This window comes from Podarcis erhardii, assembly GCF_964252035.2.
Source record: "Podarcis erhardii genome assembly, chromosome: 10".
Classification (NCBI taxonomy): domain Eukaryota; kingdom Metazoa; phylum Chordata; class Lepidosauria; order Squamata; family Lacertidae; genus Podarcis; species Podarcis erhardii.
Genome location: NC_138500.1, coordinates 61,435,417 through 61,453,378, shown reverse-complemented (window position 1 = coordinate 61,453,378; position 17,962 = coordinate 61,435,417). Strand labels below are relative to the sequence as shown.

Below are 17,962 nucleotides of genomic sequence, written 5' to 3'. Positions count from 1 at the left end.
TGTCGTTATATTTCTGAGAAATCCAATGCTGAAGTTTCTGGATCTTTGTTAATTACATATTTACTGTATTTCACCCCACTTTTTAGAGGATTGTCTCCCAAAAAAGGCTTGTGTCGTTTTTTTAAAGAGAGAAAGATAGGCACTGACAATCAGGCTCACAATGACATGCAGAAAAAGAGAGAAGATTGGAAGAGAGCATTTCTATAGGTGGTGAGTTATGAATGGGTGTTCATATGTAGCTGGGGTCAGGCTGATCTTCCCTTGTTGGCATTTTTGCCGACATAGCAGTTGGCTCTTTTCTTTTCCATGATGGAGGCCCTTTCCCCTTTGCTTCTGCAGTCCCAGATGCAATGAAATACAATCAGACATCAGCATTAAAATATCACTAATTATTTACACATTTGTACCTTTGCCTTTCAACAAATGGTCCCCGCCCTGCCCCAACCTTCTTAAAGAGGCATTGATAAGAAATCGCACATAAGTAGAAACTTAGTATTTTCCAATTAGCCGTGTTTCTTTTCATTCTAGCCATATATTGCCATAAAGACATTGTGTGTGAAGAGCAATAGTTGCATTTTGGGTCTCCTTTGCACACATCTGTACCATATCTAGGAGCTGCTTGTCTCAAAAAGAGATCTATTGTCATCTCCTGGGGGAAAATAACCACAGAGATTTGTGGAACTACCTGGGAGACTGTTTGGATCCAGATTTTGGCACTTAGTAGACCCATTGAAATCAATGGGATTGAAGTTAGTTGTAACTATTCAGCTCTATTAAATCCAGTATGTTTACTCTAAGCTTGACTAAGTTTGGGTCCAGGTTTAATGATTTACTTAAGGCATTTGTTTTTGTACAGACATGTTGCTAGGCTAAACTGGCAGGTCTATACAGATGCTTTGGGAGAGAGGTAGAGGTTGTAAACAATGAGATTAGCGGAAACCAGAAAAAGTACAGCCTGTGACAATTACATTAAATGTAATTGTCACAGTCTGTACTTTTTGTGTTTACCTATAACCTAACTTTTTGTTTTTGCCTATAACCTCACTTCCTTCTCTGCTCCTCCCCCTGCTGCCCACCCCAGCCAATTTATCTGCTAATTTAGGATAATGCATCTGCTGAAGTGGGCTCTGGTCCACAAAAGCTTATGCCATAATACATTTGTTAGTCTTTAAGTTGCCATTAGACATTCTGTCGGGTTTGTAGCAGCAAAGTAACACAGCCTTCCCCTTCTGGAAATCCTACTGGAAAGGTGATCAAGTGTGCTTGGGCGTGGACTCGAGACAAAGGTTTCACTAACAAGTTTGTGTGTGTTTTATTTGGGAGTGGGTGTTCAGAAATCTTGTTCTGCTAATGTGAATCTGGAGGGATTTTATGCATAGTGGAGAGTATTTGCTGTCTGTCGTTTTTCCTGTTTAATAACCATTCTTAGTCTTAGCATTGGGGAGAAGGAACTTCATAGCACCATCCTGTACATATCTACTCTGAAGCAAGTCCCATTGTGTTCAGTCTAGTTAACTTCCAGGTAAGTGGGAAGTGGATTACATGTTTGCAGAGAAATACATAGGATCTGATCTCTTATTTCCTCCTCTCTCCATTTAGTTCTTGACGCAGTGTAACTCGCATTGTCTGTGCCAAATCGGTGACCAGACAGGCATACACAGACACTCATTTATCACACCAGCAAATTTATAACTGTAAAATGTTACAAGAGCAGTCATGACTGTTATTTGCCTCTGTTGTTGCTGGATGATCTATCACCAGTCTTACATTTCAGACAGAGACAAAATGAGATTAACGCTTCTGTATGATCCTAGATGTGATAGTTGCAGCATCCCTCTGATTCTTTTTATAAACATGTAATTCTTGTAATTAATGGAGATGTCCTACCCCTCTTTATTCACTTGCCATTAATGTCCCCTAATGACTCTCCTTCTGTTTCCTTGACAGAATTCTTCCTTGTGGATATAGTATTGTGAATCTGGGGTTTTTACCAAAGGGCTAATTTAAATGTGATGTGGGAGTTTGTGAGCAGCATGTACCATATTTAAAATGTACCATCAGGCCCTGGACTGACTGCCCTCCATTCTCACTGCTGAATTCACCTGAATTGGAAGGATTGTAAGAGAGCTTCCTGTTCTACCTGATCTTTGCTTGAGCAGCAAGGTCTCTGGATTGCTCCTTAACCCCATTTCCAGGTTTATCCTCTGCCTCTGACTTCAATATAGGCTTGCTCCTTGACTCTTCCCACCTAGCTTCCCCTACAATTATGACTTCTCCTTGGTCCTGACTGGCTTGCTGGCCTCATGGCTTCTGGTTCCTAGCTGTTGGCTTGCCTTAGACCCACCTGGCACTGTTGTCGTTTAGTCGTGTCCGACTCCTCATGACCCCATGGACCAGAGAACGCCAGGCACCTCTGTCCTCCACTGCCTCCCGCAGTTTGGTCAAACTCATGCTGGTAGCTTCGAGAACACTATCCAACCATCTCATCCTCTGTCGTCCCCTTCTCCTTGTGCCCTCCATCTTTCCCAACATCAGGGTCTTTTCCAGGGAGTTTTCTCATGGCCAAAGTACTGGAGCCTCAGCTTCAGGATCTGTCCTTCCAGTGAGCACTCAGGGCTGATTTCCTTCAGAATGGATAGGTTTGATCTTCTTGCAGTCCATGGGACTCTCAAGAGTCTCCTCCAGCACCATAATTCAAAAGCATCAATTCTTCGGCGATCAGCCTTCTTTATGGTCCAGCTCTCACTGGACCAGCCTGGACTCTCACTGGACCAGCTCTCCCAGGCGAAATTAGAGCTCCCCCCAATGTTGTCCCCCTCCCCCAGATTAAAATTGTGTATGTTTGCCAAGACATTCAGGTACCCGTATTTTGATAACCAAGTTTCCTCCGACAACTGTCAACCCTGTTCTTAGGGAACTGCCATAGTAAATTCACCAAAAGCTACCATAGAAATATCAACATTTTCAACAATAGGGGGTCCTTGGTTTGGCTTTTGAAAAACAAGGGGCCTGCAGTACTTTGCTAACTGGGAACCACAAGTATGTGCTGTAGTGATTCTATTGTTTCTGAAATATAAGCTGAACTTTGCTATGGAAAGCAATAGCTATACTGTATTATTATTATTATTTATTTCAGTTATGAGAATGAACCTCTGTTTCCAGATCAAGAGCATTGCAGGGTTTTTATTAATTCTGGATTTTCAGCAAGCCGGGACAAAGGTAGTAAACAAATATATTGCCACTTCCATTGACGCCCAAGGGCAGGGAATTTTTTGTCCATTTGAGGGTCACATTGTTGTGGGGGACCTTCTGGGACTGGAGCCAGATGCAAAAGCAGGTACTGTAGAGCAAAGGGCGTGGCTCTTAGCCAGGTAAGCAAGAGGCATAATCATGGTTCAGGGACACATTCCAGCAAGGTGGAGGCACTTGAGGAGGGTGTGGAACAGGCCTGGGGAGGGGAGTGGTCTGAATGAGGGGGGGGTGTCTTAGGGAGGGTGAGAGAGTGTGGGATAGAGAGGCCTGGAGGACCACAGCTGACCCCTGATCCAGAGATTCCCCACCCCAGGTTGAAGCAGAAAAGCCAGATATTGATGCTTTACTTCTTTAGGCCTCACTTTTACTGTCTGGCTGCGATGCCTCTGGCAGTATGGAAACAGCAGAGAATGGATGAGAGGAAATGTGGCAGAAGAAGTTTCTTCTGAATGCCAGTCTTCGCTAAAGAAGACTGCCTCGCAAGTTACCCAACTGGAGAGAGGAAATAACTTCCTTTCATCTGGAAATACCCCTTTAAAAACTTAATTTTCTGCCTGTCCTCCAGGTGAAACTACTAGAGCAACAATCCCTAGCCTGATCCCCTCCAGGTGTTGGACTGCAGCTTCCTGGCCATTGGCTGTGCTGCTGAAAATTGGAGTCCAACATCACCTGGAGGGCCACAGATTGGGGAAGGCTGAGCAGAGGGGGGGGGAGCAGTCCTGTGGCAAAAAGGTGCAAGGGAGTTGCAGATTTCCACCTTTCTCCAAAATGAAAGATAGCACTGGTGTAAGGTCTGCTTATCTCTAATATAAACCTTTGTACAGCAGTGCGTGGGGGTGGGTTGGGGGGGAGATGTTTTTGCATGAAGACAAAAAAAATGGTTTTTAACTTTGTACATAAGTAAAGTTAGAAAACTTCATTTTTACAGTGTTTCTAGCGGTCTAATATAAACATAATTTGATCTCTGCAGGCACAACCACGGCGGGTGGCTCAAGGTAGGTGTTTTTTTGTTGTTGTTCATATTTTTAATGATCATTAAACTATTTTCATGCAAATGTGGGGGCACATCTCTGTTTGATAAACATGTGACTGGGGCCTTGATTCACGATAGCTTCTAATTATTATTTATTTATTTATTTATTTATTTATACATACATACATACATACATACATACATACATACATACCCTGCCCATCTGGCTGAGTTTCCCCAGCCACTCTTGGCAGCTTCCAATCGAGTGTTAAAAACAATACAGCATTAAATATTAAAAACTTCCCTAAACAGGGCTGCCTTCAGATGTCTTATAAAATAAACTGAATGGAGAGTCATAATTGTTTGTAGAGTTGGGAAGGGACCCCAGGGGTCATCTAGTCTAACCCTTGCAGTGCAGAGCCTCTTTACTTCCTGTAACCAGTTTTAAGAGGAAGCAAAGTGGTGAAAACACAGGAGAGGTTGGTCATTGCGAAAAACAGGGCAAGATGTGACATAGTGCGGGTGGGATTATTTGCTTTTTAATTGTTATATAGTATTTTGGTGGTTCTGATGGCCTTTGCAAGCATCAGTGGCTAGAGATCTTATTCCTCGCATTGATGTACGCTTCAGTCAGAAAAGCGGCTGATAGCAGAGATAATAAGGAAGGAAAAGAGCTGGAGAATGACTTCTTATTCTTCTCTGCATGTACTGCTGCAGATGAGTGTCATTTCATTAACAGCACTTAATGGAAGCTATTCCTATGTGCTGCATCACTCTGAAATTAAGTACCGCTGTTTGATCCTTCAAGGACCGGGGAGGAAACACACCCTGACACAGCTTGTGTGAAAGACAAATTATGGCTAATTCACAAAATTCCTGGCTCAGGTTTTTGCTTAAGTATCATCGGCCTTAAGAAAACAAGATGGATCATTTGGGCCTGTGATCTCATCCTAGCTAGATACAGTTACAGCTGAAAAACTAGGAGCAAGAGGAGGCTACGAAACTGGTCTCTCACATTTTAAACCTTATTTGGGTGTTCATTGGAAAACCCACGGAGGAAGAATTGGGCCCACACATGCTATCTCAGCCTCCAGTGTCTCCATCTCTGCCAGCTTCATCCCCAAACTTTGCATCTTTAACAGGAAGGTCTGGCACGAGATTCTGCACACATTGGCTGAATATATTTCTAACTAAGAAACCTACACTATCGGGGAAGAGTCTTTGGAAGTTCAGTTGAATGCATGAATTCCCAAGTTTCTGAAACAAATCATGCTTGGCTCATAATACCCCAGAATATACCAGAATAGGTAATTACATATTTGGATGCAATTAGTAATTACTTTTTGCCATTTGCTTCACCCCACTTCCCTCAAGCACAGCTAGGGGTGGGGAAGATTTTATCTTCAGTTCACATATAAAGGTGAACCACAATTTCTAAAACAGTAGAGGAACTGAAACACATCCAGCCTTTGAAAATTGCACTCTATGAATTTTGCAGTGCCTAGTAATTTGTGCAAAAATGTATACGCTAAGGTTCAGTGTGCATAAAAGCATGTATTAGCAAAATAGCATGCAATTATAGGTTATATTTGGGGAAATGGATTGACTAAAATGTATGTATTAGGCAAAACAGCATATCAGTGTGTATACTGGGAGAAATTAACGCTTAAACGCTGATGCATTTTCATAAGGATTTTTTAAAAAGAACTTTTGTTAGTTGATATAAAAATGTAGAGAACTGAACTCAAGATGGGAAGAAACCCAGAGAAACTGAAACTGACAGATTTACACATCCCTAAGCCCAGCCACCCACTTCCCTTGACTCTCATCAGGTACCACTGAGCTTTGCCCTTATTCCATCAGGTTCCACCTTATTATCAACCGGCTTCTGCCCTTAATTCCAGGGCTCCATTTTGCTGTTCACACATTCTGAGCCGCAGGAGTCTCATCAGCCTTACTCATTCTTTCCATTACAGGACCTGATTGCACAGCGATATTTGCTGCCAATGCATCTCTCCCCAGCGGCGTTTACTGGATCAAACCAAAGCATTTTCATAAGCCTTTTGAGGTAAGGTATGGTTCTACAATTACATTCTGAGCCGCAGGTGTTATTGAGAGCCCCTGTTTTTACAAATGCCTTGTCTTCTGAACAACTGCATGATCTGGAGGTCTGGGCCTGTATACTGATGGCACACAGCTCTACCTCTTACTTCCATAATCTGACCCCGGAGAGGCATTGGAAACTCAAACTAATGTCTGCAAGGGGGAAGGAGAACTTAATTCAGTCAATTGAGAGAGCTGGCAGGTGATGTACAACCTGCCTCCAAACTTCCTCTGAAAGGTCAAGTGTGCGGCTTAGGTGTACATCTGGAGCCACCATTGTCCTTGAATTTTCAAGTTGTGTTTGTGGCCATATTTTATAAGTTTCATCTGGTTTGCCAGGTCTGGCCATACCCAGTGAAGGCAATTCTGACTCGTACCCTAATTGCATCCAAGTTGGTTACAATGTTCTCTACATGGGGGTATCTAGATATTTTGGAAACACCATTTGGTTCAAAATACAGTCATAAGATTGTTGGTTAGTGCAGCATGGCTGAATCATATTACACCGACCTAACACCAGGTTCACTGGTAACCTATTGGTTTCTGGCTTCAGATTAAAGTGCTGATACTAACCTGAAAAGTCCTAAACAGCCTCAGGTTACCTTAAGGCCTGCCTTTGTGCATACAGGTGAGCCCTAGACTCCTGTTGTCTCTGGTCAGACTTTGCAGGAGTTTTGATGGGCGAGTGCCAGGATGATGGTGCCACAGCTCACACACTCTTAAGGAAAGCCATCTGGCTCCCTTTGCCCACTTTTGATAGTCAATTGTGTTTAGGATCCTATAATTCAGATTGGTTACCTACCAACGTAAATTTCTAGGTATTCTGTGAAAAGAGATACGATGGTGGATGGACTGTTATCCAGCGACGCACTGGACAAGGGTTGTATGGTGGACCTGAGAACTTTCGGAGGTGGATGTCTGAATATGAAAAAGGATTTGGCCATGTTGAATGTAAGTAAATTATTCCCCTCAACTAAAATCTTTTGATCTGTGGACTTACCTTTAGACGTCACACTATGTGCACAAATGGATCTTATTGATTGACTTCAACAACCAACCTACATGTGCAAAATTTCTCAAAGGTCTCAGGCAGAGGTCTTTTGCCCCATCCCATTTTGCCACCTAATTATTTTCAAGAGGTGGCAAGGATTGAACCTGGGACCTTCCACATTCAAAAGTCTCTGCTATGATCCTTGCCCATGTACGCACAAGTAGAAAGTAAAGGTAAAGGTACCCCTGACCGTTAGGTCCAGTTGCAGATGACTCTAGGGTTGTAGCACTCATCTTGCTTTATTGGCCGAGGGAGCCGGTGTACAGCTTCCGGGTCATGATGCCAGCATGACTAAGCCGCTTCTGCCGAAGCAGAGCAGCACACGGAAACGCACTTTACCTTCCCGCTGGAGTGGTACCTATTTATCTACTTTCACTTTGACGTGCTTTGGAACTGCTAGGTTGGCAGGAGCTGGGACTGAACAACGGGAACTCACCCCGTCGTGGGGATTCGAACTGCCGACCTTCTGATCGGCAAGCCCTAGGCTCTGTGGTTTAGACCACTGTGCCATGCACATCCCTAAGTAGGAAGCTGAAAACTGTTGTGGCTCTCAAAACTGCAGGCGTTTATTTCCCATTCAAGATGATGTACAATTGGTGATGGATACATGAAAACACAACTTTATGTTTTCCAGTTGAACATTGGCTAGGGCTTGTCTACATTCATGCTCTGACCCACCAGAGAGACAAAAAATGTGAGCTCCGAGTGGACATGAGAAACTGCAAAGGGAAGAAAGGCTATGCTGTATACAAGACCTTCGAAATTGGCAACGAAGATGAAAAATACCGCCTTTCTTTGGGGCAATACAGAGGGAATGTGGGTAAGAGATTCAGTGATGATGTGTGCAATGACTCCCATGTTTACCAGTTTAGCATCTCTCAAAATTGGGTCCAGAACTAAGCAAGCTGGAAAACAAAGACATTATTGGTAGGTTGCACCCCTGGAATAAAATTCTGATTTTCCTGAAGCAGCTTCTCAGGCAGGATTAACCTTCCAGAGCCATTGTAGCCACTTAGAGTTACTCTGGCCTGGTAGCAATGCATTCATGGTTTTAAATAAATACAGCTGCCTTTAGATAGGTGTGTAGTGGCTGGATATAAGCATAATTTTAGCATTAAGTTGAAAGAAGTATTGGTATATTTTGTAATTGAAAATAATTTTAATACAAATGAAAGGGGAAATGTACATACAACTCATATATGGTTCTTACCCAACTGCACTTTCAAAATTAATTTTGATCCTGGGGATACCTCTTCTAATGGGAGAGGTACAGTAATTTTTGCTGATTCCCCCTCCCCCTAACACCCCTAGAAAAACAGCTTACATGATCTGGGGAACCCCCTCCCTAGGACACAGTGGAAAATGGAGAGGGTCTGCAGGACAAAAAGGGAAATCCCTCTGAAAATCATCTTCTGGATCAAAATACTTAAATGAGAGCAATGGCCCCAGTTGGGTTCTATCTGTTCATAGATTTTATATTTGGTAAAAAAATAAGAATTATACAATTATTTTAGAGGGGGGAGAACAAAGAGTGTGGGTATACAGTACAGTGGTGCCTCGCAAGACGAAAAGAATCCGTTCCGCGAGTCTCTTCGTCTAGCGGTTTTTTCGTTTTGTGAAGCAAGCCCATTGATGGCTTAGCGGATTAGCGCTATTAGCGGCTTTTAGCGGATTAGAAAAGGGGGGGGAGGAAAAAACCCCGCAGGAACTCACAAGACATTTTCGTCTTGCGAAGCAAGCCCATAGGAAATTTGTTTTGCGAAGCACCTCCAAAACAGAAAACTCTTTCGTCTAGCGAGTTTTCAGTCTTGCGAGGCATTCGTCTTGCGGGGCACCACTGTATTGTGAAGGTGACTGTTCCAGTTGCTTCCATTTAGATGCTACACAGGTTCTGGCACTTGACAAGGGACATCTTACCACTTCTACACCTTCAGTTCATGTGCAGGAAGCTTTTGGCCCTTTAAATGTTGTTTCCCTACATCTCTCATCAACCTTAAATAACCATGCTTGCTTGACCAAATGAGCCTTGTAGTTCAGTAACTTCTGAAGGACTGAAGGCTCCCCACACTTGCTTCAGCCCATACTACTCTTGTTGCTTTTCTTCAGATAACCAAACAATACGAATTTAGGGTTGCGTTGAAGCAAATACCTGGTAATTTGATTCACGCTATATTTTGCAAGGGCATTTTAGTTACCACGAGGCAGTTTCAGAGCCAAGCGGAGAATGCCAGCTGCTCTAGACTGACACCTCCTAATCGCAACGTGGTTAAGATTGTAAAAAGGTATGTTAAATCACCAGGGAGTTCAATAGTTTGTAAAAGCTCCAAGAACAGCCTGCTGTTCTTTGAAAAACATGTGGGTTATGGCAGTTAGAATTATTTTATGAAAAATATAAAAGCAGAAGTACTGTGGACAATGCTTGAAGAAAAACAAATTATACCAGTAAGCCAATAAGAATTTGTCTCTCTTTGCCCCAAATGCCCCAATGCAGGCAATTAACGAGACTAAAATTTAGGGTTTTTTTTCTTCTTCTTGGTTTAGGAGATGCATTCAGAGGGCGTGAACCCTCTGAGAATCAAGATGGCAATTTCTTCAGTGCGGTTGATAGTGATAATGACGACTGTGGCCCATGTTTTGTGGGCGATGAAGCATTCGACAGCTGCGCTGGCGAGCTCTACGGTTCTGGGTGGTGGTACAGTAACTGCGGCATGGCGGACCTCAACGGGATGTGGCATCCCAAAGACAGCTGTAGAGGTTGGGTATCTGGCGTGTACTGGAAAACATGGAGTAATATTGATTCACTGCTATTTAGTGAACTCAAGATAAAATGTACTTAGCTGTAACAATGTCAGACTCTCTAGCCAGAGATGGCTTGCGAGTTCGTTTCCTTTTCTTCAGCAGTTTTAGTACAAAACCATCCCTGTGTTACTATGAATGTCAGCCACTTACTAGCAAGTCGCTGCGTATGCAACATATAATCAAGTAGCAAGTCTGACTGATCTAAGAAATGAAGTTTCTGCTAATTGATTGTTGAAGTCTTTCTAGTTTTTCAGTAGACGTAGTCCCCCCCTTCCCCTCCCTTTTTGCCAAAACCATTTCAGTAATAAGGAACATATATTTTAGTGCAGTCATAATCCTAGACGTACTTCTACTGTCCCCTGTAGAACAAATTAGATAGGAACCCACCCATATTTCCATCAAACCCCAATGCAAAGAGAGAGGATGAAAAAGGGGGAAGTAAGATTAAAGACCTTGCTTGGTAACAGGCAAGACAGTAGAGATGTGGCATCTGTGCCTTAGCAGTGCAACAGCTCCCCATCAGTTAATTTCCCTCTTTGACTATTCCCCAAATAGTTGCACCAAATTTCAAAGTTTATGGAATTTCTCCTCCTGTCAAAAACCAGCCGTTTTGTGTGCTGCTTGGATGAACATCTCGCTCCCCCACCATTTTCTTCCTGGGCAAAAGAATTGCAGGCTTCTTTGCTGCTAGGACTGCACACAAGAACCAAGCTACTTTTTATTTTATTTTTTTAGTGGGTAGGGATGTTTTATTACTGTTGCTTGATCTCTGCTCAGCTTTGTATGCTTTGCCCAGCTGAATGGAGGCCGCAAAATCCTCACCTACTGCCCTAGATAGAATAAAAGTGTGTTGTTACCAAAGCTAGGAGAATTTAGAATTTGGGTTTTACAACTAAATGGGCTGGAGGAATTTAGGAGACAATGTCATTAACTCTGATTGCTGTTGTCAATGCAATGATTAGTGCATTCCATTAAACCATGAATTGGTTTATGCAATGCAATTTATATCACATTCCTTTGTTGCTTTATTTCCTTCAATTTTCAGAATATGCCATTTGCTTTTTTTCAGATTTCATAAGGCCGTTAAGCTTTGTACACCAATAAACCGATTGATTCATTCCAGTTATAACCTTGAGTCTGTGGCCATCACTAGTTGTGCTTTAACTTCCTGTTTCACTGGGTTGCTGCTCTTATTCTCAATCTGTTTCCTGAGAGTGATGTTAGTAATACACACTGCTGACGACCAAATGGTATGTTTCTGCTTTGCTTTTTATTTCTTACACATTTACATGAGAAGATTTCACAATGCTACTAGGAAAAATATACACATTAACAAATTTACACTAATGCACATATTGCTGTATCGGCACTTGGCAGCATGCTTTGCAGCACAGAGGAGAATAAAAACTTCTACCATGCTAAGCAGGGCGGAATGACGTTATCTTCCTAGTTATGATGATATTTTCCATGGATCCCCTTCTATCCTTCAATTGTCTTTGATAAACATGCTTTTCTTTACAGAAGCGTCTTGACACTGGCAGCTTTCAGTGTGCCAGTTAATGAAAACACGTAGCTGAGTCTGTTCTATCACTGGTTTGCGATGTATTTTAAGAAAGCTCAGTTATCTTTGTAGTAGTTATTAAAGTTGATTCGCAACAGGAAATCTTCCAGGTGAGGCTGGTACCCCCTGTTTACAAGCTTAGTTACTACTGTAAGAAAAGAAAATAAGACAACACTTGTTTAATATGGCAAGAGATATTACAGATCGGTCAGCCTCAAATCTCTGTCCCTCTGATATTCCTCTCTTAACAGTGTGCACAAGCTCAATGAGGTAAGCAAGCTGCTGCCCTCTTTTATTTGTCCTAGCAGAGGTTTCATTTCACTTGAGCCTGTTCGTTTTTACAGGTTCCAATCAAGAACACTTTAGGCATCTGCTCTCTTTTATCGTAAATATTATCTCACTTGCCCATGCTAACAAACTCTATTAAGCACAGTGCTCTACAGATTTCGCTTACAACTGCTGCAAGGTCTGTTGAGCACACCAGATTCCGAGCAAACATACATAGGACTGAAAGCAGAACACCAAGTGGAAGGACTATAGCAGAGCACATTCTCTACATGCCAACAGGCCAAGGTTCAATCTCTGGCATCCAGGAAGCTAGCAATGTTAAAGAGCTGTGTCTGCAATTCTGGAGAGTACTGCCAACCAGAGGAGACAAATACTGGGCAAGAGGGACAAGTAGCCTGACCCCAATGTAAGGTAACCTATGTTATCTTCTATGGGTGCACCTCTTCCTGTTGAAGATCATGCAAGCTTTACACAATGGCCTGGTTCAGACATGACATTGATCCTGCTGGCCAGAGTTGACAGGAATTGCAGTCAAACACCATCTGAAGCATATTGGGTTGGGGAGGGCTGGGCTGGTTTAAAATAATAGGAACACAGTCACGACTAGGACTGGGCGTGAAATATCACCAGTTAACTATCACAATATAGTTGGGGAAACTGTGCCCCTCCGCCAGAAGTTGCTAGACTACAACTTCCATCATCCCTTACCATTGGCCATGCTATCAGAGGCTGATGGGGAGTTTGGGGACAGCCCCCAGGTTCCCATCCTTGCAGCAACAGAATTCTTACCGTTGAATAAGAAATGGGAGTAGTACTTGAACGTGTTATAAGACTGCTGCATTAAGCCAAAGTTGGGATGCACAGCCATTTGTTTGCTGGTATCGAAACTCCACGACTGAGAGATTAACTGGCTACGGAACTTTAAAATGAGGCTGAAGATGCTGTGAATAATGTTCATTACAGGGGCTGCCTTTTCAGTCAGCAATCCTCTGTCAAAAGAAAAGAGATGGTTTTGATATTAAGTTAGCAAGCAGCAATACTTTTCATCTGCAGCAATGTTCAGGAGCATCTTAAAGAACATGTCTGCTGACATTTGATTGCAGATGCAATTTCTGAATCGTTTCAGATAGGAAAGACAACATGCCAGTAATATAGTGAATTTGTGTCCTTTGTATCTTCTTACCTTTCAGTACTAGGATAATAGTTATCCTAAATAACATTTTGATGGACTAAATGCTGCCAGGTACTATAGAGCATTTACTAAGGCTTAGCTTCTTTCAGATTGCTACTGTAAGTCAGAGATGCATTTGCCCAGGGGGTGGGCCTGGCCTATATTATCGCCTATTAGGGGTATTAGGGGCAGATCACGAGGACAGCTTCACTCAGTAGTATATCGCTGGTGAAACTGCCGCCTCCTGAGTCCCTCTGCTACCAGCGCCCAGTGCATTGAGGGAAAAACAAGCGACAGCTGGGTGCTGGGACTCATGAGTTTCCCCAGCGATATACTGTTGAGTGAAACCACAATCGCAGTCTGCCCCGATACCGCTGCAGAGGGAGAAACAAGCTGTGATACAGCTTGTTCTTCCCTCTGCTTCAACAAGCCCCCTGTCACTCTGGCTCGCAGTTGTCGCCCAGCCCTGCTAGTGGGGGTGTGGCATTCTACCCACAGCAAATGCACAAAGACATACATATACACATCCATGCAGACCAGCTGGGGTGGAATCTTATCACCCTCTCCTCAAACGATTAGTTGATAATTGGGGAGGGACAATATGCATCCACGCCAACGGGCTGGGCTTAGAGGTTTAGGCCTTTCTGCTCTCTTCTGTGCTATAATTTCTCTGCTTCGGTCCCCCCGAGGACAGGCACCGCTTCCGGAGACATTTCTGTCTCCATCTTCCTGCTCCTTCCCACTTCACTTTTCCTTGCCTCAGTCCACAAGCTGGGTGAGGGGAGAGGCATTGTGCAGTCTGCGAGAGAAATGGTCTGGTTCTCTTTCTCAGATGTTGTAAATATGTTGAAAGCAAAGTGCAACTCTCCTTAGGCATTGCAAATATGGGCACCTGGACGAGGGGCTAAGTGGTGAGGTCTGCTAGTTCCTCCCGCTGTCCACGTCACAATGACAGCAGAACTGGTGGCAGAAGCCTACGTAAAGAAAAGACACGTCCACCCAGCTTTCTAGTTACATGAGAATTGTCCATCTCTACATGCAGACAAGGGAAGGCAAATGTGCAACGCTTTGTTAAGAAATCTTCTTACCGAAAGATGGCTTTGTTGAGGTAGTCAGCATGCGTTCTGTAGATTTCCTCCAAGTTCCCCACAGAAGACAGTTTATTTCCAAATTCACACCACGTCACGTGCAGGATTTGGTTGGCAATGTAGCCTTGAATAACTTTCACAAAGTGCTGCATTTCGTGCTTATAAAGCTGGAGCTGTCGAAACTGAACTGAGTTGGATGCATGCTTCACCAGAGCTGAAAAACCAAAACGACAAGGATGGCTCGCAGCGCCTGAAAAGGGTGTTAGGGTGTGAAACCTAAGACGCTGGCAAGTTAGCAATGTCATGTGACTTTAAGTAGTCAAGCTCGTTAAGTTGTTAAGTTGCTCAGTATATAAAGAGTGTTTGTTTTCTCTGCCTGTGGGGGCGTGAAGCAAAAATGTCTGAAAGCTCCGGAGGTGTTTCTGTTATCTTTCTGCAATAAACCTGTCTTTGGAAAGACAGGCTTCCCTGAGTCGTTATTTCTTTGCTGCTGAGACTCTGAAGCTTGTACTGCAACAAGAATCTCTGCACTGGACTTAATTAATGCTCTGCAAAGAGAACTGTTGCTGGTTGCGCAGCGGAAGCGTTTACTGGACCAGTACACAGACTCTCTTAAAGGGACCACCACTCTTGGCCCGCATGCCAAAGCAGAAGCAGCCAAGGTGCAAAGCGGGCACAGTCAGTTTTTACTAACAAATTTTGTGAAGAGCCACAAAAATATGTTGGGATCACAGTAGCAGGTGGCCTACGGGGGCAGTCAGTAAAAAACCAATGTTTTAAGTTACTTTTTGGGTGGGAATCTAAACTGTTCTTAAAATAGAAAAATCTCTGAGGCGTCTTGCAAGGGCACAAAACACTTAGCATGGCATCACAGTAGGGGACCCACAGGAGCTGTCAGATTTTTTAGCGTGGGGGTCATAGTATGTAGCCCAGATTCACTATCCTGGTTTAATAAGACTAGGACAGAGGTTTTCAATCATTTCTGAGTCCACGGCTCCCTTGACCAACTACATTCTTTCTGTGGCAACCCTGTGGGGCTCAGGAGCCCAGTTATTTCACCCCTTGCCTGCAGAGCCGGCTGCCTCTCACCCTTTTTTGAACACCCTCCCTTGTGGAGTGTTCCCTCTGTCTCCTCTCCCCTCGGGAGTCCTCTGGGCAGCTGCAGCCCCAGGTTTCTGAGTCCCCCCTCCCCCCACCACAAAAGGGCCTGGGAAGGACCCCCTGGCCAGCCCCAGAGGTAATATATGCCTGGCGAGCTCGTAGCCAGGGCCACTGCAACAAACAGCTGTGGAAACCTCTGGGAGGCAGAGACGCGAGGAGGGAGAGAAGCCAGTGTTGCCCGCAGCACCCCTGACTATCATTCAAGGCACCCCAGGGTGCCACAGCACACTGGTTGAAAACCACTGTACTTACTAGGAGACCAGATTAGAAATCAAATAGATCTTACTTGAAACAGGCTTTCATAAACTCACCCTCAATCAATATATCCATTTGTCTTTTTGTGCTTGGTTATGTTTTTCCTCTTTGCTATTTCAAATATGTTATTGTGCAATACCTACAATGTACTAGGTGAAGCAGGAGTTATTTTTTCTTGCTGTTGCATTAATAGCTCACAGAACAAACTGGAATACCACCCTTGGAAGACAATTGGCCTTTCTTTTATTCCATCTGGATGAGAATCCAAAACCTCTTCTGTTGTGTCAAAGCAAACCGCTTTCACCTTCAGTTATATGGGTTTGCAAACTCTCATGGAATATACTGTATTTACTCAAGTCTAAGGCACCATTGATTCTAATGCGCACCTCATCAGAGTCTTGAAACTAAATAAAGTATTTGCTGGCGAATGTGAATGTGCCATCGAATCTAATGTGCACCTCAATTTTCACAACATAATTGGGCCAAAAAAGGTGCGCATTAGATTCAAGTAAATACGGTAGAAATAGGAAACAGTGACTTTAGATTTAACTCACTTATCTGAATCTTCTGAACAGGTTAGCTTTCAGGCTAAATAAAAGTAGTCAGATTTTATCTTACCAGTTCGCTTTAAGTGGAACCAAACATCCTTAAGAGTCCACACCATATGCTTCAATTGCAGCAGGAAAGAGAAAATCTTGTTATATTTATTCATGCAGTTCTCCGTAATGACAATGTTCATGGGCCAGTCAACCTATAAAAAAACAAAAAAAATCTATTATGACTGCATGTCTCCCAAGGCATCAGAATATTCCGCTGCCTGTTTAAGCTGAGGATTATGTCACAGTTAGCAGAACAGAATGCATTTCTAAGTAGCATCAGAGAACAAGCAGGATCGATTAACTGCAATGCATATAGGGGAATCTTAAAATCTGCCTCACTTCTCAACTCTTGTGTGCCTTCTCACCTTATAGTGTAGTTCTAAGCAGTTTAGGGCATCGGGCGCATTGGGCTTGAACATCTCTGGAAGGTACTTCAGTGCAAATGAGAGATTGGAAGCCAAGTGAGTGTCCCCATGGAGACTATATTGCAGAGCCTTATTTAAAATGGAATTGAGGACCAGTGGGTTCAAAAGTTCGCCAGGTGTCTGTCCTGATCCAAGCTGAAATTAGAAAACACATTAGATATTGAGAATTTATTTGTCAGAATAACCTTTCCAAAGTAGATAATGGGATTTTAAAAAATGTTCCTACAAACACAGCTCAAGCCAGAAAGTCCCTTATATTTAAAACTTCCAAGAGAGGTTGTTCAGGTTGTGATCATTGAAACTACTGCCAAATGCTACACAATCCCTATCTTTAGTAGGACATACACATGTAATATGATTTCCTCACATGCCAGCAACTAGATATATAGTCAAGAATCAGGCGTTTAAGGAAAAGCCTTTGCAAATACCTTTTCAAAAAGTAGATCACTGAGTGACTGAGCAAACTCTCCATCTTCCATCAACAAAAAATGCCTTAGTGCTCCAAAATGCTTCTCAATATTGAGTTCCACAAAATAGTAGTCAACAATGGCTTTGTTCACAAGTGAAACACTAGGAACAAATGAAAACAAACACCAGTTACTTTTTAAAAAAAAAACTAATAAAAAGGTAAAAACAAATTCCTTCCAGTAGCACCTTAAAGACCAACTAAGTTAGTTCTAGGTATGAGCTTTCGTGTGCATGCACACTTCTTCAGATACACAGCATTTTAAAACAGTAAAACAGCATTTTAGCTTCATGGATAGGGTAAATTTAAAATGGCCAACGTTTTGATCCTCTACCCACAATCAAATTATAGGCTCCCTCCAAGTAATCTACTTCTATTGGGCTGGTACCTTTAGGCAGTCATTTGCAAAAAACACAGGATGCAGCAAGGGTGTCAAGAAAATGCCCTTTGAAAGAAATCCCAGTTGCCCATTCTCACTTCTGTTCATTACACTTGCAAGTAATTCTTCCTGCACTGTTCAAAATCTGTAACAGCTGCTATGTTCTAACTAGAAGCTTTACGGTTTCTCATTCTAGAGCAGAGCACCAAACCTTCACTACTAGGCCCCGTTCAATAGTTCACTGGTGGTAGGTAGTGTTTGCACTGTACAGGGGGAGGAAGTGTGCACAACCAAGCAGAGGCAACGCAACCTGCGTTGCCGTCAAGGCTCTGGAATGGACAAGAGAAGTTTAAACCTCTACCACCTAGCGCTTTGACGCAGATGGAAACTG

The 17,962-nt window shown here is 43.1% G+C and overlaps 2 protein-coding genes across 5 annotated transcripts in view; one reads left to right on the top strand and one right to left on the bottom strand.

The window, feature by feature from the left end:
• The first annotated feature begins 7 nt into the window (after positions 1–7).
• Positions 8–10,319, top strand: LOC309350829 (angiopoietin-related protein 5-like). Of its 3 annotated transcripts, XM_081878110.1 has the most exons (8): positions 8–210; positions 613–782; positions 3,137–3,219; positions 4,223–4,247; positions 6,202–6,293; positions 7,147–7,279; positions 8,014–8,199; positions 9,921–10,319. In XM_081878110.1, exons 3-8 carry the CDS (start codon positions 3,139–3,141, stop codon positions 10,214–10,216), a joined length of 813 nt encoding a protein of 270 aa, XP_081734236.1. In that variant the 5' UTR covers positions 8–210; positions 613–782; positions 3,137–3,138; the 3' UTR covers positions 10,217–10,319. The 3 variants fall into 3 exon arrangements, with proteins under 3 accessions (XP_081734236.1, XP_081734235.1, XP_081734234.1); XM_081878109.1 differs by lacking the exon at positions 613–782; XM_081878108.1 differs by lacking the exons at positions 8–210; positions 613–782 and having other exon boundaries at positions 2,622–3,219.
• A 1,110-nt stretch (positions 10,320–11,429) lies between these two features.
• The window catches only part of TUBGCP6 (tubulin gamma complex component 6), a 32,452-nt gene continuing 25,919 nt past the window's right edge, over positions 11,430–17,962 (bottom strand). For both annotated transcript variants that reach the window (XM_081877792.1, XM_081877793.1), the window contains exons 21-26: positions 17,155–17,296; positions 16,667–16,861; positions 16,321–16,453; positions 14,287–14,500; positions 12,817–13,016; positions 11,430–11,887 (exon numbers count right to left, since the gene is read on the bottom strand). In XM_081877792.1, the coding sequence (XP_081733918.1) occupies positions 11,796–11,887; positions 12,817–13,016; positions 14,287–14,500; positions 16,321–16,453; positions 16,667–16,861; positions 17,155–17,296 (976 nt within the window). In that variant the 3' untranslated portion in view covers positions 11,430–11,795. The remainder of the gene's footprint in view (positions 11,888–12,816; positions 13,017–14,286; positions 14,501–16,320; positions 16,454–16,666; positions 16,862–17,154; positions 17,297–17,962) is intronic.